This window comes from Hyaena hyaena, unplaced genomic scaffold (assembly GCF_003009895.1).
Source record: "Hyaena hyaena isolate Hyena2069 unplaced genomic scaffold, ASM300989v1 scaffold_40, whole genome shotgun sequence".
In the NCBI taxonomy this organism is placed as follows: Eukaryota; Metazoa; Chordata; class Mammalia; order Carnivora; family Hyaenidae; genus Hyaena; species Hyaena hyaena.
In genome coordinates this window covers 4,317,406-4,340,278 of record NW_024080672.1, presented here as the reverse complement: position 1 = coordinate 4,340,278, position 22,873 = coordinate 4,317,406, and the positions used below count along the sequence as shown (strand labels likewise).

The 22,873-nt window shown below is 42.4% G+C and overlaps 1 protein-coding gene across 1 annotated transcript in view; it reads left to right on the top strand.

The window, feature by feature from the left end:
* Nucleotides 1-22,873, top strand: part of SCRN1 (secernin 1) — a 64,910-nt gene that overhangs the window by 3,005 nt on the left and 39,032 nt on the right. Inside the window, exon 2 of the mRNA XM_039229881.1 lies at nucleotides 21,065-21,224. Coding sequence (XP_039085812.1) covers nucleotides 21,066-21,224 — 159 coding nt within the window. The 5' untranslated portion in view covers nucleotide 21,065. The remainder of the gene's footprint in view (nucleotides 1-21,064; nucleotides 21,225-22,873) is intronic.

The following is a 22,873-nucleotide window of genomic DNA, read 5'->3' as shown; positions in this document are numbered from 1 at the left end:
TGAATTTGAATTCTCTTGGTCGTATAGTAGTAGCCACGTTGGAAAGTGCGCATGGGTAAGTATTTGCACAGAGGTGGTGAGGATATGAAAAGCATTTCTTCTGGGCATTCTGTAACTTTAGCCCAAAGATCTGCAGAAGGAGAGGGGTGCATGGGTTGCAGGGAACGGGGAGTGGATGGTGAGTGGATAGGAGCTAGATATGGATGTGGAAGTGAAGACTGACGTCGATGATGCCGTGTATGCTGTTTAAAAAAGAATAACTTACATTAGAGCATGGATGCGAAGATTCATTCACGTACATTCCTCTGGTAGGTCAAAGATGTTTAAAATCAAGTGTTTTGGGGGCGCCTGGGTGGCTTAGTCGGTTAAGCGTCCGACTTTCGCTTGGGTCATGATCTCGCGGTTCGTGGGTTCAAGCCCCGCGTCGGGCTCTGTGCTGACTGCCAGCTCGGAGCCTGGAGCCTGTTTCAGTCTGTGACTCCCTCTCTCTCTGACCCTCCCCTGCTCACGCTGTCTCTCTCTCTCCTAGAAATAAATAAAACATTTAAAAAAAAAAATCAAGTGTTTTGGAAATACATAAACATGTGCAGTTTGTGTTTGTTGGAGAACAGTAAGCCAAAGTTATTCTATTTTATTTTTTAAGTTTATTTATTTATTTTGGGGGGAGGGGCAGAGAGAGAGGGAGCAAGAGAATCTCAAGGAGGCTCTGCGCCAACAGCAGGGAGCCAGATTCGGGGCTTGGACCCACAAACCCTGAGATCATGACCAGAGCCGAAACCAAGAGTCAAACGCTTTACCTACAAAGCCACACAGGCACCCCTGCCAAAGCTATTTTTAAAAAGTCACCCATGATCTCTTTATCCAGCAATAATCAGTCTTTAGTAAAGTTTGGGGCCATTTTCACTGGAATGAGAGTCTAGGTCTGTGCTGTCCAATTCAATAACCGCTAACCACTAGCTACCACGCACATGTGGCTGTTGAGCACTTGAAATGTAGCTGAGTCCAAACTGAGATGTGTGAACTACATACCAGGTTTCAAAATATATATGAAGAAAAGAATTTAAAATACCTCATTAATAATTTGTATATTGATTATATATTAAAGTAATATTTTAGATATATTCCAGAGGGACTCTGGAAACATCTTGCTAAATTTTTTAACAGTGCAACTGAACTTGGAAGAGCCAAGAAATGTAAAAAAGTTATTGGAGGTGATATTCGATCTGTCCTTGGCTTTACCTCAGAGGTCGATTGGCCACAACTGTCTAGCACTTTGCACCTGCCCTGTACCAAGGATAAGATACATCCTTTTCCATCATTCTGTGTGTCTCTTCTACCCTCACTGGCAGTGAGGGGTCTTATATGGAACTCTCTTCTCAGCAACTCTTAGGGATGGTCACCGAGCTCTTGTTAGTGGAAGGGATGGCTAAGATCAAGTGATTCCATTCCCTTTGTGACAGGGGAGCCACCTGCCATCCAAGAAGGCAAGAGCAATGTAGGTGTCAGTCACACTCTCCTATGGAAGCTCCCCACACCATCAGCCCAGTCTGGGATGGTGGTGCGCTGAACTGGATGGATGGAAAGTCAGGTCACTCAGTCACGGTGGCTGGAGGGGCCTCCCAGCTTGAGCCTCACCTCGGGCAGAGAGAGGGAGCTCGTTCCGTTCTTCTGTTCTTCTTTTTTTCTTTTTTAAAAATTTTTAGATGTTTTATTTATTTCTGAGAGAGAGAGAGACAGCGTGAGCAGGGGAGGGTCAGAGAGAGAGGGAGACACAGAATCCGAAGCAGGCTTCAGGCTCTGAGCTAACCGTCAGCACAGAGCTCGACGCGGGGCTCGAACCCATGAGCCGTGAGATCATGAACCGTAAGATCATGACCTGAGCCGAAGTTGGAGGCCCACCCGACTGAGCCCCTCAGGCGCCCCTCGTTCTTCCGTTCTTAATAGTTATATGTTTAGCCTAAGTCTACCAGTGGTTAATATCCTTCCCTAAAGTGAGCGACCCATCCTTGAAAGCTCCCATAAGCATCTCCAGTCATCATTTTAATTTGGGTTGCTGCCCTTCTCTCTTGGTTGTATTCATGAGCCCCTCTTCTAGATGATAAAGATCTTGAAAACATTTTAGTTCCTTTTCCCTTGGGCTAAACACAGTGCACCTAGGTGGTTAGGGGCTCAAAATGCATGCTGGTAATTCATCTGACTTCTTAAAAATTCTAATTAAAATAAGGTAGTGATCAGAGGCTCTTTTGAATATTTTACTCCTCTCAAAGTAAAATCTTAGTGTATTTTTAAATTGCACTTAGAAGTGCCCTAGTGACCTGAAAGAATTAAATGAAATGTCTTGAAATGTCTTTGTTAAGCACTAAAGGAATCTGATTTTTTAAATAATGAAAAACCCAATAAAGTAGTATGAGCTTGCTATAAATTTAAAATGACGTAACTAGATAAAGTAAAACTTAAAGCTTCTATCTCTGTGTCCCATCTTTATTTTCACTGCCAATTCTTAGATTAAAACAATTTATTATTTTTTTTGGAGAGAGTGGGAGAGGGGCGGGGGGAGGGGGGAGAATCTTAAGCAGGCTGCATGCTCAGCACAGAGCCTGATGCAGGGCTCCATCCCACAACCCTGGGATCAGGACCTGAGCTGAAATCAAGAGTCAGACTGAGCCACCCAGGCACCCCTGTTAGTTAGATATTAATCCATTAATACTGGTCGTTTCCTTCATTCTTTCGTCTTTTCCTCCCTCCCTTCCTCCCTCCATTCCTTCCTTCTTTCCTTTCTCTCTCTCTCTCCCTCTTTTGCATATACTTGTATTTATGTAAATGTATGTGTATACATATGTATGTATATACGTAGCAATGAATATATTCACATATATGTTTCTTTTGATAATAAAATGGGATACATTCCCTAATGGTAAAACACAGCAAATGGCTCTAGCATTCATGCGTATTTACAAAGTAGTTTTAATTTTTTTTAATGTTCTTTTTATTTTTCAGAGAGTGAGAGAGAGAGAGAGAGAGAGAGCACAAGCAGGGGAGAAGCAAAGAGAGAGGGAGACAGAATCCCAAGCAATCTCCGTGCTGTCAGTGCAGAGCTCCATGTGGGGCTCGAACTCATGAACCATAAGATCATGACTGGAGCCAAAAGCAAGAATTGGACTCTTAACCAACTAAGCCACCCAGGCGCCCCTGCAAAGTAGTTTTTTTTTTTTAATGTTTTATTTATTTCTAGGACAGAGAGAGAGAGAGACAGCGTGAGCAGGGGAGGGTCAGAGAGAGAGGGAGTCACAGACTCTGAAACAGGCTCCAGGCTCTGAGCTGGCAGTCAGCACAGGGCCCGACGCGGGGCTCGAACCCACGAACCGCGAGATCATGACCTAAGCGAAAGTCGGACGCTTAACCGACTAAGCCACCCAGGCGCCCCAACAAAGTAGTTTTTAAATCAAATTTTGGTAGACCTAATAAAGTAATTCTCCGCTTACTAGTAAGATTTAAATCTTACTACTTTATTTCTTCTGTAGGAAATGAATATTCAGCTAATTTTTTTTTACAGGGACAGAGTGTAAATCACCATTTTAAGAATGATTGAGAAGAGTTTTTAAATCCCAGTTTGCCGAGTTAACAGGTACATATCAAATCACATTAATGGGAAGAGATCAGAAGAGATAATGCATTCTTTAGATGAGAGAAGAAAACAGATGGTGGGTATAGGAAGGTCATAATTCAAAGCAGCCTTGCCAAATTAGTGGACACAATGGCAGCAATGTTAGAAATGAGAACAGTAGGAAATGAAAGAATCCTAGATGCCGCTGGCTTAGTAGCTTCTAGATCTTTCCCACGGAGAATGCTTTTTGGCAGTTCACCATGTACCTGCCTATCTCAAACACATTCTTCTTCCTTTATCTCTGTTATCGTTATGTTTCAAGAACACTGTTCTTTAAGAACAAGTTAAAGGAGCAAACCTTGAGTGTTTCTCTATTCTAGACAGCCTGCATATATTATCCGTTTAATCCTCATACCAGCTTATGGTAGATATCATGGCTACATTTCATACATCAAGAACTTTATGGACAAGAACTCCATTTTTAAGTGGAAGAACTGTACCTGGTATTGGGACCTGTCTGATCCTTTCTTAAAAAGCTATAATGTAACCTCTTAGAGAGATTATCCTAACTGCACAGTCTCACCTATATTGTTAATGTGATACAAGTCATTTTCTTTATGTTATTATGCAAGGTGGAAAACATCTTCCTTACCATGAACTCGATCTGACTATATTTTTCTAATTTGGCTAGCTTGAATGGAAAATTAATCTTTCTTGTGCTGTTTATCTACTCTTTATTGCTATTAAAAAAAGACTGTTGTATCCATGAGAAACTGATGCCATTCAACTAATCTCTCTTCTTTCCTTCACTCTAAAATTCCTAAACAGATACTTCTTTTTTCTAGCTCAAATTTTCACTTTCTATCCAAGGCAGAAGAGTCATGATAGTCACCAATCTTGCAGCCTGAGTTTTAAGTGGTACCATATATTTTTTAATTTTTTAATTTTTAATTTTTTGGGGGTGAGGGAATGTTTATTAATTTTTGAGAGAGAGAGAGAGAGGGAAAGAGAGTGAGAGAGAGAGACAGAGAGAGAGAGAGAAAGCCCACATGAGTGGGGGAGGGGCAGAGAGAGAGGGAGACACAGAATCCGAAGCAGGCCCCAGGCTTGGAGCTGTCAGCACAGAGCCCAACACGGGGCTCAAACCCATGAACAGTGAGATTATGACCTGAGCTGAAGTCGGATGCCCAACCAACTGAGCCACCCAGGAGCCCCTTTACCATATTTTAAATGCACCAGAGTGTTGGACAGATCACTGGGTGTGGTGCAGTTTTTGCAAATGGTCCTTGAATTCATGTGTGTCCCAACCTTGAAGGTACACAGATTAAATAATGAGCCATATATATCTGCACTACTGTTTTTCATATACATAAGGATTCTGTTGCCATTTAGTACATACAAATCCATTGGAAGTGTTACTAAATTCACAACATATATTCATTATGTATTTCCCAGCCAACTACAATGACTGTTATGTGGGGGTTTCCATGAATATTTCTTGGAATATTTCTTGGAATATTTAAAAGTTGGAAAACATCATACTAGAATATTTTGTATTATAGAGAAATTCTGTTAGTGATTTGAAGAATAATTTTGTCAAGTGACCATTTTACCACCTAACTTATCTTAGGAATAAATGCAGGTTTTGATGCACAATGTTCTATTTGACTATGGCTAGAAAGCTCTGCATTTCCTTAGTTATTAGTTGGTCACGTGAATCATTACATTAGACATTTTGCATTATTTATATTTCTCATTGTGACCATATATTGCAAATGAAGCAGAATCCGACGTGGCCCAAAGTTAAAATGAGTTCATTTGCCGTGACTGAGCTATAGAGTTCTCCTTAATTCCTTGGCCTCTGCCCTATTGTAAAATCCTATTTATTAGCTACAATGAGTTAGGATAATAGATTATTTTGATTGTAACTCTCCTTTTTATTTTTTAAAAAAATACTTTCTTTACAAATTCTATACCTTTACATGGGAAATTGGAAAATGCCTGAATATATAGAGGTTAAGAAACTGTGATTCTTGGGGCACCTGGGTGGCTCAATCAGGTAAGCATCTGACGTTGCTCAGCTCGTGATCTCACAGTTTGTGAGTTCAAGTCCCACATCAAGCTCTCTGCTGTCAGCAAGGGGCCCGTTTCGGATCCTTTGCCTCCTTTCTACCCTTCCCCAGCTCACGCTCTGTCTCTTTCAAAAATAAATAAATGAACATTAAAAGGAAAGGAATTAATGTTTCTACAACCCAGAGATATGACTCCTCTTAAAATTTTTGTTACATTTCCCTATGAAATTCTTACATTATCTGTCTAGATAATATCCATAACTTGAATGATGCCATATGTAATTTGTGTGACCTCTTTTCTTTCACCAGCTTGATTCTGTGTATTTATATATTTTCCATGATTTTGACACATAGCCATTTACATGTCCTACATCTGTTTTGTTTTGTTTTTTTGATTCTTAGGATCATCTAAGTGGCTGTATTTTGAGGGAAGGGAATGCAGCCGCAGTGCAGTGGTCCATTAAATTATTAGGGGTTATGATGAAGTTGAAAAGTCATTAAGTACCTGAAAATTCAGTTCTACAGTTTTTAAATAGACACTCTTTTCATTTCTTCTAGCTAATCGCCTTTATTGCAGTATTTTTGGAATGGGTAACAAGTAGGTGTGTGATCATTTCATTTGGAAAAAATCATCCAGGAGGTATTTTCTTAGCCATCTTACTGACTTGGAAATATTCAGTTAATTGCAATGACATTTAACTCTTCTTTTTTTCTGGCCCAAATTCTCACTTTCTAGCCAAGGCAGAGGAGTCATGATAGTTGCCAATCTTGCATCTGTGGTAAATGAGGAACACTTTTTTTAAAGGCATTTTCATTTTTAAATTAAAAAAATTTATTTATTTTATTTTGAGGATGGGGGGAAAGGAGCAGAGAGAGAAAGAGACAGAATCCCACACAGGTTCCCCACCTACAGGCTCTACAACCCTGGGATCATGACCTGAGTAGAAATCAAGAGTCAGACACTTAATTGGCTGAGCCACTGAGGCGTCCCTAGCGGCATTTTTAAAGAGTTGGATGAAACTTTACTTCTTTGAAGTAGTAAAAATTGCAGGGGCGCCTGGGTGGCTCAGTTAGTTGAGTGTCCAACTTCAGCTCAGGTCATGATCTCATGGTTTTTGAGTTTGAGCCCCGTGTTGGGCTCTGTGCTGACAGCTTAGAGCTTGGAGCCTGCTTTGGATTCTCTGTCTCCCTCTCTCTCTGCCCCTTCCTGTTCATGCTATCAAAAATAAAAAAATAAAAACATTTAAAATTGAAGTAGTAAAAATCGCAAAAGCATTGAAATGCCAATTAACAATCGAAATCTTTCTGATGATCATGTATTCCAATTTCTTCATTTTGTTGTTTGTTTTTTAACATTTATTTATTTTTGAGAGACAGAGAGCCAAATGGGAATGGAGAAGAGAGAGAGAGAGAGAGACAGACAGACAGACAGACAGACATAGAATCTGTAAAAGGCTCCAGGATCTGAGCTGTCAGCACAGAGCCTGGTGCAGGCTCAAACCCATAAACCGTGAGATCATGACCCGAGCTGAAGTCGGACGCTTAACCGACTGAGCTACCCAGGCAACCCCTGATTTCTCCATTGTAAAATTAGAGACCAAGAAAACATAGCCTCCGTACCTGTGTCTGTCGTACTCGGGAAGAGAAAATCCTGCTCCCCTAGGTTAACCAGGGATGGGTTTCACCTGCTTTCATCAGAGGGTGTGGCTGCCAACGCTGTGGCCGAATTCAGCAACATTCCATTAAAATTAAATGATTTCCTTAAAAATAAAATGGAGAAGCAAGAAGGCAGAAAGTTGATGGCCTTTGATGCTGGTGGATGCCTTCAGAGGGCTTACTGTGTAGGCTGCAAGTTTCCATGGTCAAACAAAGAACCAGGCAGAAAAATGAAGCATGCTTTTGAGGAGCATAGAGGTTACATCCCCTGTACCAGTGGGCACTGCACACCAGTTCTGAACTGGCTGCCTGAGAACCACTGGGGCATTTGTTAGAAATATACTTTCTATGATCTCAGCATAGATCCACTGAACAGAATTTACAAGGAGGGGAGTGTCTAGGAATCTGCCATTTTAACAGACACCCCAGATGATTTTGATGTGTGGTTAAATATGAATACCATGGATTGAACCACAGCCTGGGAGCCCCTTGGCAAAATTAGGTTTTCCTGCTCTCTTTCTCTCATTAAAGATGAAATATAGATATGTTCCTTCCCCTTCATTGATTCAACAGACATTTATTGAAGTCTTATGTGCCAGTCTGTATGCTAGGGACCAGGGAAATAAGGGCTTATGTAAGAGTCCTTGCCTTCATGGGACTTAACAGTCTGACAGGTATTTTGAAATGAAGGAGAGAAATAAAGCAAGGTAGTGAGATCCAGGGGCTCACCTTTTCCCCCCATTGCGCTAATATAACAAGCCAAACTAAGATCTCTCCCCATCCCCCTGATCCAATAATCCTTCCTCAAAGAATTATCTCAGCCTAAAATAAGTTACGAGTAATAACTCCAAGAAAACATCCTCTGTATTACATCAGTCCAGTACTATTTCTAACCTTAAAATAATCTTAAGCATCTTATCATGTGTTTTCCTTTAAAAAGTTATTTATTATATGGGTGGCTGAGTCAGTTAAGTGTCTAACTCTTGATTTCAGCTCAGATCATGATCTCATGGTTTGCAGGTTCAAGCCCCAAGTCCGGCCATGCGCTGACAGTGCAGAACAGGCTTGGAATTCTGTCTCCTTCTCTGCCTGCCCCTCCCCCGGTCATAGTAAGTCACTGTACCCATCATTCCGCTTCAGCCATTTTTATTATATAGCCAACCTTGTGTCATCTGAATGTTCACCCTTCCTTCCCGTCCTGGATTACTTTCATCATATCATTTCTCAGGAAAATACTTCAGATGGTATCTCTAAAATATATGGGCTCTTTTTTTAGACATAACCACAGTTTTCTAATATCTAAAACATGAATTCATTAATAACATCAAATATCCAGTCAGTGTTCACATTTCCCCCGATTGTCTTATAAAGGTTTTGAATCATTTATTTAAATCAGGATCCAAATAAATTCTAGTCAGTGCAGTTGACTGATTTATCTCTTAAGTTACTTTGCTCTTAATCATTTTTTCCTTGCAGTTTTTATTGTTGTTATTGAAGAAGTCAGATTTGTCCTGTAATTTCTCACAGTCTAGACTTTCCTCATTGCATTACTATGATGTTATTTGCATTCTCTGTAAACTGATGGTTAGGTCTGGAGGCTCTATCATTCTAGTTTGATTATTTTTTTAAATAAGTTTATTTACTTTGAGGGAGAAGGAGCTGGGGAGGAGCAGAGAGAGAGAAAGAGAGAGAGAGAGAGAGAGAATCCCAAGTAGGCTCCACATTGCCAGCATTGATTTGGGGCTCAAACTCATCAACCGTGAGATCATGATCTGAGCCAAAATCTAGAGCTGGACGCCTAACTGACTGAGCCACCCAGAGCCCCCTGGTTTAATTCTTTAAGCACATTTCAGTTATACCTTGGAACACGTGTCTGATGTGCCAGACAGGGTGAAGGAGCCAGAGTAGGGATTGGTGTAATGGCGGCCATCACCATCACCAGTGAGTAAGAAGGAGGAAAGTAACCATTTATTTGTAAAGAAAAGTAAACTGTGTACAGCCACAGGACCTAGTGCCTTCCATCTGCTTGCACATACACTGGAGTGCTGTGTTGTGTAAGGGGGATTAGTCCCATTTTCATATGTGGAAACTCGTTCAGAGAGTTCACAACCTGCCTGTTTCTTACATTTGGTGGGTGCAGCCAGGATATAAACAAGGGCCTGTTTGTCTTAAAGTGTATCATTCTCTTGCCTCTGTACACAGGGAGCTGTGGGGCCAACTGTAAATGAGGACAACTGACCTGACAATGAAAAAAGAAAGAATAAGAAAAGCAATAGCCCATGGGTGATGCTAGGTGGCAATTTCATTGGCCTCAGTGTCGGGGAGTGGAGGGCATAGCGGAGAGGAGCCCCCCCCTCAGTCTGGATGCCGTGCAAGAATGTGTGCCCAGTGTTGGCAGATCTTTGTTGAGATTTCATAAGTCAAGCATCTGAGTTTCTATGAAAAATCTCTAGAATCAAAAACGGTTTTTTTTAGGTTTTTTTGTTTGTTTTTTGTTTTTGTTTTTGTTTTTTTTGAGAGAGAGAGGGCAAGAGTGAGCCGAGAGAGAGAAAGAGAGAGAGAGAGAGGAAGGGAGAATTCCGTGTAGGCTCCTCACTGTGAGCACAGAGCCTGACTCGGGACTCCAGCTCACCAACCGCAAGATCACGATCTGAGCCAAAGTTGGAGGCTTAATCGATTGAGCCACCCAGGTGCCCCTAGAATTAAAAATGTTAGCTGCTGATTCAGATTAAAAAAAAAAAAAGCAAACCCACTGTCTGGGACAGCACCCTGGGCCAAACCAAATGTGCAGCCTGCCACCCCCTGTCCCTCCTCATGCTGCTCTAAGTATGAACGGTCACAGGGAAGGGTTGCCCTTGAAATTAAAGAAAGGGGATACTAAGTAGCTCTTGAAAGGCATCAGGTGACAAGGAGGCAAATCTCCAAAAGATGAAAGAACATTTAGATTCTTCAAGGAAAAAGCCAGTTTCTGATGTCCGTTAACAAAGGAATAGCCTTCCTCATGGATCTTTTCTCATTCTCATGAGGATCGAGTCCTTACGGTGACCCACGTGGTGTTCTGAGCACTTTGTAATATTTGCAGGTGTCTGCTCATTTCACCCCTCGCCAGCCGTAACCCTGTCATTGTCCGTCAGAGAAAGGTGACATGGGCCTGAGATTCAAACCGAGGTTGACCCAAAGCCTGCTTACTTACTTAATACTCTATATGATCTTTCTTCTGTTAAATAGTTCCTCATTCAAGGCATGGAGTATTAGAAGCTGGAATTCCTGGCTCTGGACTCCCGAAGCCTGTGCTCTACTATCTTGAGCTTTCAACAAAAACAATTCTTAGGATCTTTCTTTCAGGAGAGGAGTTTCGGTTAGCATTTACATCCAATGTCTAGCTAGATAATTCCTTTCCAGAACACCTCATTATTCTTTGCCATTCTGGCAGCAGATACATGGCAGAAAAATCAATTTGTAAGTGATTAGGGTTTGTCCTGTTTTCAGTTCAGCAAGAACGTCAATAATTTATTTATTTATTTATTTTTTTAATGTTTTTTTAAATTTATTTCTAGGAGAGAGAGAGAGACAGCGTGAGCAGGGGAGGGTCAGAAAGAGAGGGAGTCACAGACTGAAACAGGCTCCAGGCTCTGAGCTGGCAGTCAGCACAGAGCCCGACGCGGGGCCCGAACCCATGAACCGCGAGGTCATGACCTAAGCGAAAGTCGGACGCTTAACCGACTAAGCCACCCAGGCGCCCCAAACGTCAATACTTGAAACAATGAATTTATTGGGGCACCTGGGTATCTCAGTCCGTTAAGCGTCCGACTTCGGCTCAGGTCGTGATCTCGCAGTTTTGTGAGTTTGAGCCCCACATCAGGCTCTGTGCTGACAGCTCAGAGCCTGGAGCCTGTTTCGGATTCTGTGTCTCCCTCTCTCTCTGCCCCTCCCCCACTCATGCTCTGTTTCTCTCTGTCTTAATAATAAATTTTTTAAAAACCATAAAAAAATAAAAAATAATAAAAATATGCCTTTATCAATGAATAAAATAATATCATCAAATAATGTCTTCTTGGCTTTTCTGGAAGCCGGTAATCCACAGACACCACATTTAAGTTTACCCCATCTGCTTGGTAAAGCTGTGAGCTTGGAGAGTAAGGAAACCTTGCCGGGCATTTGGGTTTCATTTCTGTGTGCAAGCAAAGGCGCTTTGTCGCAGTTGCTTATGAGACAGTTAATAAGCTTCTAGCTTACAGAGGTGGTCATTTTCTTCCTCTCATGCAATTTCAGGCTTTCTTATTACTGGGTAAGGTGACTGATGAGGGACACTCAGGGGCTTCATTGAGATAAAAGGGCAGGGCAGTCTGGTGGTCAGGCAAAGAAAATCCCTACCCGGGTGCAGAGCATTCATGCCCTTCCATAACAACTGCCCGAACTTGGGGACAAAGACCTCTTCTCACTTGCAGCTTCCTCCCCCCTCGTCTAGACATTCTGTAAGTCGTCTCCTAGTTACAGGGGTGCGGCGCGCCAGCCTGCGGGCACCAGCTAGAGGGTGAAGGCGCAGATCCCGTGCAGCGAACTCCAGGGATGCTCCCATACCTTGTTCCCATGCGCAAGTCAGGACCCCCGAAAGAAGTTTGATAAGGGGTACAAGGGTGGTTAGAAATTGAGCTCTGGGGCACTACGGCTGACAGTAGCAATCTGCGAAGCTGGGCAGTTGCAGTACTGTGGCCTCTGGCCACATATGGCTCTTTAATTAAAAATTTGTTTAAATTGTGGTAAAATACACATAGCATAAATTTATCTTAACTGCTTTTCAAGTGCACAGTGCAGTCGTGTTAAGGATATTCACACTGTCATGCAGCCAATCTCCGGGAATTTTTTGTTCTTGCGAGGCTGAAACTCTATACCCATTAAACAACAGTTCCCAATTCCCCCCTCCCCAGCCCCTGGTAACTCCTTTCTGCTTTCTGTCTCTATGAATTCGACTACTCCAGGGCCTCATATAAGTGAGATTATATAGTGTTTGTTTTGTGTGTGTGTGTGTGTGTGTGTGTGTGATCAGCTTATTTCACTTAGGGTAATGTTGGCTATTTCATTTTAAGATAATTAAAAATTCAGCTCCTGACTTGCACTGGCCATATTTCAAGTACTCAGTAGCCCCATCTGACCAGTGGCCACTCTGTTGAACAGCACAAATACAGAACGTTTCCATTATCGCAGAAATTTCTACTGGACAGGGCTCGTCTAAAGGAAGACGAGTAGCTTACCAGAGAAGTGGCTAGAGGGTGGAGGGGCTTGGAGAAGTGCTAGCTATTTTTTTCTTACCATTCCAGCTGGTGAATAATCTGACTCCTTTCCTCCACTGCAGAAACAATACCAGCTTCCTTCTGTTTTAATAATTGCAGCTTGTATGCTTATCCCAACCTCCAGTCTTCTTGTAGCATAGGACATGAAAAATAATCCAGTTTGAGAAAATATGCGGTATGGACCACAGATAAATGTACTTTAAAATATTCTTAGCAAGTACAGCTAGGAAAACGCCTGTCGGTTTAACTATCCATGGGAGTTAAATTGGAGTGTTTCATTAATTGGAACTATTAGTCTATCGCTTACTTGGCAAGAATCCTAATTGGTATTTACCACAAAGAAGCCTTATTCAGCAGACCTGCCCTTTAAGCCTGTTGATTTTAAAGATTTTTGCTTGAGACCCACAGTAAGAGAGAGAAATGTTCTGTTTCCACCCAGCATATGCACCCACTTATATGTTTACATGTATATACCTGAACGTAAAATTAAAGGTTCTTATAACGGCAGTTACCCTTGTTAAGTGTGATGCATACATTCTTTTATAAAAAATGTCTGTTTAAAAAAAAAAACCACTGATCCTATCCACTGAGTCGATTTCGTAACCCTCAAAAGGGCCACAACCCGCAGTTTGGAAAAGATGACTTTAGCTACAGCTAGGTTCCATTTCAGGCCCGGAGTGAATGGTGCTCCCCATCTCTCATGGGGATGATGCAGAAAATGGCTTCAGAATTGCATCTCAGGGGGCGCCTGGGTGCCTCAGCCGGTTGAGTGTCCGACATCAGTTCAGGTCATGATCTCACAGTTCGTGAGTTCAAGCCCTGCATTGGGCTCACTGCTGTCAGCACAGAGTCCACTTAGGATCCTCTGTCCCCCCGCCCCCTTCCGGTCCTCTCCCGCTCATAGTCTCTCTCCCCCAAATGAATAAACATTTATTAAAAAACAAAAAAGAATCGCATCTCAAAACAAGCAAGATTTTTTTTAAAAAGCCATGAATCAGGCTTTACTTCTGCATAACCTCTGTCCACTCATTTAATGCTGGTTTAAGTAGACAGTAGTTATGATAAAAAATCTATTATCAAATGGTTATACCATTTTTGAAAGCCAAATATAAACAAATGAACACCTTTTCATGCAGTAAATTTCTATATTGGCATGTGCTATTGGGAATTCGTTGAATTTTAGTTTTCTTTGTGAAGGAGAACGTCACATCATAATACTATATAAAGTTATTGAGGGAAAAGGCAAAAAAAACACCTTAGTTTTTGGTGTCATGCATGAAAAACTGAATATAAAAATCTTGTAAACAGAGATGTCAAAATGCATGTTTTACCCGGTATATAGATGAGTTAACTTGTCAGATTATTTTTTTCTTCTGTAGTGTAACTAGCTGGTATGTTAACTAGTGTTTTTGACAGATAATAGGGACAAAATGGAGTTTCCTTGAGTCACTTCCAGAGGCATTTCATCTCAGGGTCGGCAGAGAATTGGCTTTCTGAAGGGCCCGTCATTCTTTTGGCCTCGACAGAGGGGACAACGCCACGAGAGCTCTGCCCACTATTTGGGTGAATAATAGTAATGAGAGTGTGTGTGCTCCTTGAGGAGCCCTGAATTAGGCAGGCTGTAGAAAAAAGTAAAAGAAAGTATCAGAGAATAATTAGGATAAGTCTGAGTAAAGGATATCACCCTTAGGAGATGAGGAATGGGAAGAACGGGTGAAGGGGGTCAAAGGCACGAACTTCCAGTTATAAAATAGGTAACTCCTGGGGATATAAGGAGCATCACAGCAACTATAGTTAATTATATATATTGTCATATAGTGTTGCATACTTGAAACTTGCTAAGAGAGTAGATCTTAAAAGTTCTCATCACAAGCAGCAAAATTCTATGCGTGGTGACAACGTCCCCTAGAGATATCATGGTGATCATTTTACAATGTATCCACATATTGAATCAGTATGCTATACACCTGAAGCTAATGTAACAGTGTCAATTATACTTCAATGCAAACTGTTATCCTGGGGCACCTTGGTGGCTTACTTGGTTGAGCTCTGACTTTGGCTGAGGTCATGATCTCGTGGTTCTTGAGTTTGAGCCCCACATCAGACTTGCTGCTTCTGATCCTCTGTCCCACTGCCCCTCTCCCACTTGCATGCTTTCCCCCCCCAAAAAAAAATAATAAACATTTTTTAAATGTCATCCTGACAATAACTGATAAGAATTTGCCAGTCTTGAAATTTTAGATGTGACAGGATACAGAAGTAGAGACAAAGTATTTTCTTTAAAATAAAATTCTAAAGTCGGTACTGTCCCTTGGGTTTATTTTTTTGAAAACTCATTTTTGTATGTATATAAGTACAAATACCTGTAGGAAAATTAGAAATTGAGGGAAAATATGAAAAAATTAGAAAGAATTCCGTGGCCAGTCTCTCATGGTTAACATTTTGGGCACATTTCCTTTTAGTCTTTTCTATGCATAATGTTATATAATTTAAGATCATTTATTTTGGATGATCCTCCCCAGCCATCTCTTCACGCAGTTAAAAATTCTTTGAGGAGCCTGGGTGGCTTAGTTGGTTAAGCGTCTGACTTCAGCTCAGGTCAGGATCTCACAGTCGGTGAGTTCAAGTCCCACATTGAGCTCTGTGCTGACAGCTTGGAGCCTGGAGTCTGCTTCAGATTCTGCGTCTCCCTGTGTCTCTGCTCCTCCCCCACTTGTGCTCTCTCTCTCTCAAAAATAAATGAACGTTGAATTTTTTTTTAATTCTTCACAAACGTTTTTATGTATTTATTTTTAAAACTTACATCCAAGTCAGCGTATAGCACAACGATGATTTCAGTTTTCACAGACATTTGTAATGGCATTGATGTAGCATCAAGTTTTCAGCTATTACTGCGATGCAGGACACTTAAGGTTTAGTTTTACCCCTGTGTAAGTACTGCTGTGTTGAACAGTTTTGTGCGTACATCTTGTCCGTGTTCCTGATCCTTCCTTAGGGCGAATATATGGAAATGGAATTACTTGTCAACCCCTTCATTTACATCTAAGGAGTTCTTTCTGTCACGGCCAACTCCTTTGAAAAACTGCCTACGTGCATTGGCTCTACCCTCTACCTAAAACGTGGCTTAAAAGCCCCCCGTGGGAGAGATAGCCATGTCTATCACAGCATAGACACTAAAATCCTTGCCATGGGCTTCCAGGCTTAACATGGGCCAGCCTGTCTACCTGCTTCTCCAGCATCTTCCTCATTCTCTCTGGTCTCAGCTCTGGCTTTTTGATTTATTGGCTCCTTGCCCTCTCTTGAGTCACAGGACCTCCAAAGCTGCTTATCATGTATCTGAAAATCTCCCTTCCCCAGCCATGTCTTCTTTGTGGAGGAGGAGGTGAGCTGTCTGCTTAGGGGAGGTAGTTGGAGGTTTGAGAAAAAGTGAAAGTCTCAAAAGTTCAGTTAGGACATAAAGAGTGGGATTGATCAGAGAAGTACCCAAAAGACTTCTAGGCAACAATGGGGAGCACACTCATGGTGTAGTCAGAGTTAGGGATATGAGACTCACATCAAGGGAAAAGGAATTGGGAGCTTTGATCACCTTTAGCTTCTGGAGAAAGAGCTTGCTTAAACTCAGTCCACCTGGTGAGTTCAGTAGCTACTTTCTAGTGTTTGTTTTCTTGGGTCTTCTCAAAATGTACTACCTCCTCTTTGGTAATTCAGTTTATTTGGTAATTCAGTTTATATTTTGTCATTAGAATATGTGGAGGGCTTCACAAAGAAGCACTTAAGGGATTATTGGAAGGCTTAATGTGAAAATCTTCATTTCTGGGCTTATTGGGAGGTTATAAGGCTGCTCTGTCCAATAGCATTCCTATTACTTGGTAATAAAATGTGTGGCTATTTACATTTAAACTAATTAAGGTTTTTAATAAAAATTTAGTTCCTTAAACACACTATGAGGCTAATGGCTGCCGTATTGGACATTGGAGATAGAACAATTTCCGTCAATGTAGAATACTCTTTCAGGCAGCATTGATCTAAAGAGTGGAAAAGGATCCAGCTAAGTCATCTCTGAGGCTAGTGTCTAGAATGGTGATCCAGGAAAAATAAATGGACAATTAGCCTTGGCTGGTTTGCTACTGGGTGTGTTACACAGTTTGCTGGTTCATTTAGCATTAAAAAACTAGACATTAAAATTCTGCCTCCTTCTGTCATCCCCAGTCTTTTACAAGGTTCAGTGGCAAAGCCAGCCTCTCTGGGCCCACACATCCCTGGGCTTGTGTTGCCTACATCCAGGTCATGGTCATGTGACTCATACGTCTTGCTGACCAAGCAGATGTCCTGGCTGAAGCATAGAACAGGGGCTTGTCAAAGCCCTGTGAGTTTTATTTGTTTTCTATAGATACATCTCATAAATGCAAGAGCAGTGGCTTCCTACAAATTTTAAGATCCAAATAAAGTAAGGTTCTGCTCATAGATGAGACACCAACACTTTTTTTTTTTAATGTTTTATTTATATCTGAGAGAGAGAGAGAGGCAGCGTGAGCAGGGGAGGGTCAGAGAGAGAGGGAGATACAGAATCCGAAGCAGGCTCTAGGCCCTGAGCTGTCAGCACAGAGCCCGATGCAGGGGTTGAACTCACGAACTGTGAGATCATGACCCGAGCCAAAGTCAGACACTTAACTGACTGAGCCACCCAGGCACCCCAAGACACCAACACTTTTGAAGTGACCCAATGATAGGGGAGGAAAGGGATTCCTATCACATACAAAAGGCATTTCAAGCACAAGTAAATGCACCTTTTCTCCATCTGATCTTCTGGATTTGTTTCACTTTATTTGGCTCAGCCAGCAATTTTTCCCACCCTCAAATTCTAGAAACTCACTATTAAGGCATTTTATCTTATAATGCTTCTAGGTCTTTCTTATACATACAGAGTTTGGTTTATTTTGTCCTACTTCTCAAGTCTGAAGATAATGCAGTTTTTGTGAAAATAGAAAAGGATCATTGGAGAAGGAACTGGAGTCTTTTTGGTTTTGTTTTGTTTTTTAATCTTCCTGCTTGTTCTTTCTCACAAAGTGGGTGGGGGTAGTTTTCTGAACTAGGAGGGAATTATTTTTATTTTTATTTGTTAAATATAATTTATTGTCAAATTGGCTGCCTTACAACACCCACTGCTCATCCTGACAAGTGCCCTCCTCCAGAGCTCTGGGCTCCTCCACTTCTTGGCGCCCTTGGTGCCCAGTGTAGGGAAGGCCTTTCGACAGCCCAGGGGGTGCATGCACAGACTAACCTGAAGCCTGGATGCAGACGTGGCACTAGGGTCCCTCACATAGATGTTGCTGACTCTGTGATTGGATAACTGCTCCAGTTATGAGCGAGGTGGATTTGACTGGCTCGTTTCATAGAAATTTTGAGATGCTTCTCTATTTGAACAGTCAAAACCCAAAGAGAGTATCTTACCCTCACGTAGCTTTCACAGTTTGTGAAATATGTTCTCAAGCATCATGTCCTTTGATACTCATAATAAACGTATGGGCTGGAGCAAAACAGTTGCAGAAGAGAAAACCTAGGCCCAGAGAGGGAAAGTGACATGCTCGGGCTCACACAGCAGGAGGTGGTGCGACTGAGATTTGAATCCCAGTGGCTTTGCCGGGATCATTGCTTTATTTCTCACTTATATTTTGGAATCCTAAAAGAAAACACATTTCATTTTTTTTTTTGCTGTCTACAAGTAACTCAATTTATTATTATTATTATTTTTTTTTTTTTTACAAATAGTTGTCAAATTAGTTTCCACATAACACCCAGCGCACATCCCCAAAGTGCCCTCCTCCATGCCCATCCCCCCCCCCCCCCACATCCATCAGTCCTCAGTTTTTGTCAGCATTCAAGAGTCTCTCATGGTTTGCCTCTCTCCCTTTCCCCCACCATTTCCGCCCTTCTTCTCCCCCTTGTTCCTCCGTCAAGTTCCTCCTAATCCTCCTATATGTGCAAACATATGGTATTTGTCCTTCTCTGCCTAAGAAAACACATTTCAGTTGGATAATTGATGACACACTTATGACAGTAGGCCTAATAGGCAATGTTTGTTGAGTGCCTGTGATAGGGATTTGGGAAAGGGGCTGCGGGAGTTGCGCGGCTTGGGTTCTGCCCTCAGGCGTCCTTATTTGAAACATTTGAAGCAGTAAATTTACAAACAACAAATGTACATCATTCTAGAACAAACTGGAGGCCTCAGTGCTGATGGATGCTGGGAAAATGACAGTCCTTTGTAGAAGGCATCCTGAAAAGGAAGAGATTTTGAATCAGATCCTGAAGGAAATGCACAGACTTTGGGGAGGGAGTTCTAGCCAGGTGCGGCATGGTGGTGAGAAAGGGTTGTAGAAGGGTGCCTGGGTGGCTCAGTCGTTTGAACGGCTGACTTCACCTCAAGTCATGATTTCGTGGTCTGTGGGTTCAAGCCCCACATAGAGCTCTGTGCTGATGGCTCAGAGCCTGGAGCCTGCTTGGGATTCTGTGTCTCCCTCTCTCTCTGCCCCTCCCCTGTTCATGCTCTGTTTCTGTCTCTCTCAAAAATAAATAAACATTAAAAAAAAAAAAAGAAAGAGTTGTAGAGAGTTGGCTTCAGTTTTAAGAAAGAAGAAAAGAGCACTTGTTTCTTATTTTTCGAAAATCTACCCTGCAGAAGACAGTGGTTCAAAAGACACGTGGTTTCCCTGCTTTCATCTTGCTTCGACTTTGGGGGGAAAGAACAAATATTGACTGTTGGTAATAAAATCATTACATAAATATTTCAGATTGAGACTGCTATAAAGGAAAAGGATGGGGTTCTATGAGAGCTTACAATACAGTGAAATAAATTTGACTGACTTTTTTATGTGAAGGAGTAGGAGTCAACTAGGCAAATGGTTTTGGTATAAGGAGCAGAGAGGAGTGCTCAGGAACAGGGGCGAAGCACGTGCAAAGGCCCTGGGAGGGTTGGAGGGGCTGGGAAAAGGTCTGTGTGCTGGAGTTGGGAGATTGGTGAGTGGCATGAGATGGGGCTGAGGAGGCGGCATGAGCTTGACCAGATTTTGGTCTTTATTCTAAGAACCGTGGGAAACCGCTGAAGGATTTTAAGGAGGGTGACCCAACTGACATGATCAAATCGTCCTTTAAAAGATCACTTTGGGGGCGCCTGGGTGGCTCAGTCGGTTGAACATCTGACTTAAGCTCACGGTTCACGGTTCGTGAGTCCGAGCCCCATATTGGGCTGCATGCTGACAGCTCAGAGCCTGGAACCTACTTCAGATTCTGTGTCTCCCTCTCTCTCTGCCCGTCCCCTGCTCCCACTCGGTCTCTCTCTCTCTCTCAAAAATAGATAAACATTAAAAAAAGTAAAAGAAACATTGGCTGCCACGTGCCAATGTTTTGGAGGGGGCATAATAGTGTTGTGCAATAAGCTCTTACTCCTGGTGGGGATCCAGGCTAGTGATGGAGGCTTGGTGCAGAGTGGTGGTAGTGGAGATGGGGAAGAGTGGATAGTTTCCAAAGAGATTTACAAGATCGAATCTACAGGTGGAATTTCGTGGTAGGTTAGGTAACAGAGAAGCAGATGGAACGGGTAGTTTTTGACCTCCAGATGTTCCAGTGGGACAGATAGTTCATTGGATGGTGAGTGAGATAGAGACCCGTGGGAAGGGACTCAGTTTAGGGAAGAAGGTGGTGCAGTCAGCTTTGGGTAGCAAAAAGGCATTTGGGCCTCTGGGTCGGGAGATCAAGGAGAGAACAGAGCTGGAATCAGATGTGTAGGTCATGGCCACATACGTGACTAATGGGCATGGATGGGTTTTCCCAGGAAGAAAAGAGCATTAAATGAGGGAGGAAGGATCAAGCAGTGAGGATGCTCAATGGCCAGGTGGAAGAGAACAAGCCAGCCCAGGAGCACTGGAGAGGCTGGAGGAAAACCAAGAGATTCCTGAGTGTTATGTCATTGAGGTAGAGTAAAAATACATAAAATAGGGAGAGTATCTTTCACTTTATCACTAGACCCGTCTCCCCATCACCACCCCAAAATCCCTTACGTCTCAGGAAGGCACACATCTCGTGATCTAAGACACTTGCGGAGGGCACTGTTACAAGTATATTTATTGATTTTTCTCTTCCTGGGACACATTGCAGTGTGTTTGTGTTTTGCTCTCTTATGTCATTGCACTGTTGGCTGCCCTGCTGATGGCTGCAAATCTGAGCTCGTTGAATCCCACGGAGGACTAACCGCTATCTGGCCTCGGCGGCTCCGCAGTTCCACGCCAGGCGCTCAACCTCCCTGTGCCAGCTGGGGATCCCTTAATGAACTAGCCGCACGCAGTTCCACACTCTTCGCTGGTGAAATGTGTTTGAAGAACTCACCGTTGGACTGTTCCACAGTAGGGCCGCTTCCATTCCATCCCTGGCATTCTCTCTCTTTGCAGGATGGCTGTCGCTCCTCCAAGTTACTGTTTTGTGGCCTTCCCCCCACGTGCTAAGGACGGTCTGGTGGTGTTTGGGAAAAATTCAGCGCGGCCCAGGGATGAAGTACAGGAGGTTGTGTATTTCTCGGCTGCTGATCATGAACCTGAGAGCAAGGTCGAGGTAAGTCCTGTGCTACGGTCTCGGTCTCTCGTTAGTGCTCCTCTGCCTCTGGCTTTGCCTCGCACACTGCTTAAGGCTGCTCACCGGTCAGAACTGTGCTGTTGGTTCTTTTGATTCTGGTTCCCAAGTGGGTGTGTTCACAGCCTTAGAAACGGGATCACACGGAGAATACCACGTTCGTTGCTGTGGCCCTTGTTTTGTTTTATAATCCAGTAAAATATTTACATGGTTCCAAAGTCAAATGTACAAAATAAGGTATATTCATAGAAGCCAGGTATCTGTCTTTGCTCATTTACTCTACTTCCTCCCATCTAAGAAACTACATACGGGGGCACTGTGGGGGCTCAGTTAAGCGTCCCACTCTTTGATTTCTGCTCAGGTCATGATCTCATGGTTCGTGGGGTAGAGTCCTATGTCGGGCTCTTGGTTGACAGCACAGAGCCTGCTTGGGATTCTCTCATTCTCCTTCCTCTCTCCCCATCCCTCACTTTTGCATGCTCTCTCTCTTGAAAAAAATAAATTTTCAAAAAATTTAAAAAAAAAATTTACCTGTGTATATAATAAACTACACACACACACACACACACACACACACACACACACACACACATTTATCTCGGTTCCTTTTCTTTCTTTTTTTTTTATTTTTTAAGTGTTTATTTATATTTGAGAAAAAAAGAGACAGAGCATGAGTAGGGGAGGGGCAGAGAGAGAGGGAGACACAGAATCCAAAGCCGGCTCGTCTCTGAGCTATCAGCACAGAGCCTGACATGGGGCTAGAACCCACCAACCGTGAGATCATGACCTGAGCCGAAGTCAGACGCTCAGCTGACTGAGCCACCCAGGCGCCCCTCCTTTTCTTTCTTGAATGGCCAGCGTGCCATGTACACTTTTCTCTACTTTGCTTTTTTCAACTTAACTCATGTCTTGGAGATCGCTCCATACGATAAATAGGGATAGTGTTCATTCCTCATTTAGAGTTGTGGAGTGTTGGATTCTATGGATGTATCATAGTTGAATCGGTCTGCTGTTGCTGGACATTTGGGTTGTTTTCCAGTCTTTCGCTATTGCAAATGTTTTGTTGTATTTTGAAGTGAGTAATAGCCTGGTGTATCTGTCATAGTAACTGGTCTTGGTTTATGTATTTGTATCATGTTCAAAAATGAGCCATCTATTCCTATTTTGAGTGCTTAAAAATCCATTTTTTTCAGCCTAGAATGGGATTGTTGGATCACATAGTAGGAATGTAATATTTTGGATATTATCAAATTTCCTTCTGTAGGTGGTTTACTCTTACATTTCTACTGGCATTGTGACAATGCATTTCTCCATATTCCCAGAGTGTGTTGTCAGACTTTCATGATGGCTATTTTATGTCCACTTTAGTCTTCTCTTCCACTAAATTCTTTCATTGGTGGTGTGAGCCTTTATTGTTGCTTCTGTTCGGTTTTCCAGGTAATTTTGTTATCAACACCTGCAAATAGAGAGAGTTTGATTGTTCTTACATCTCTGTTTTCTTTCTTTTTAAAAATTTTTTTTAACGTTTTACTTATTTCTGAGAGAGAGAGAGAGAGAGAGAGGCAGTGTGAGCAGAGGAGGGTCAGAGAGAGAGGGAGATACAGAATCCGAAGCAGGCTCCAGGCTCTGAG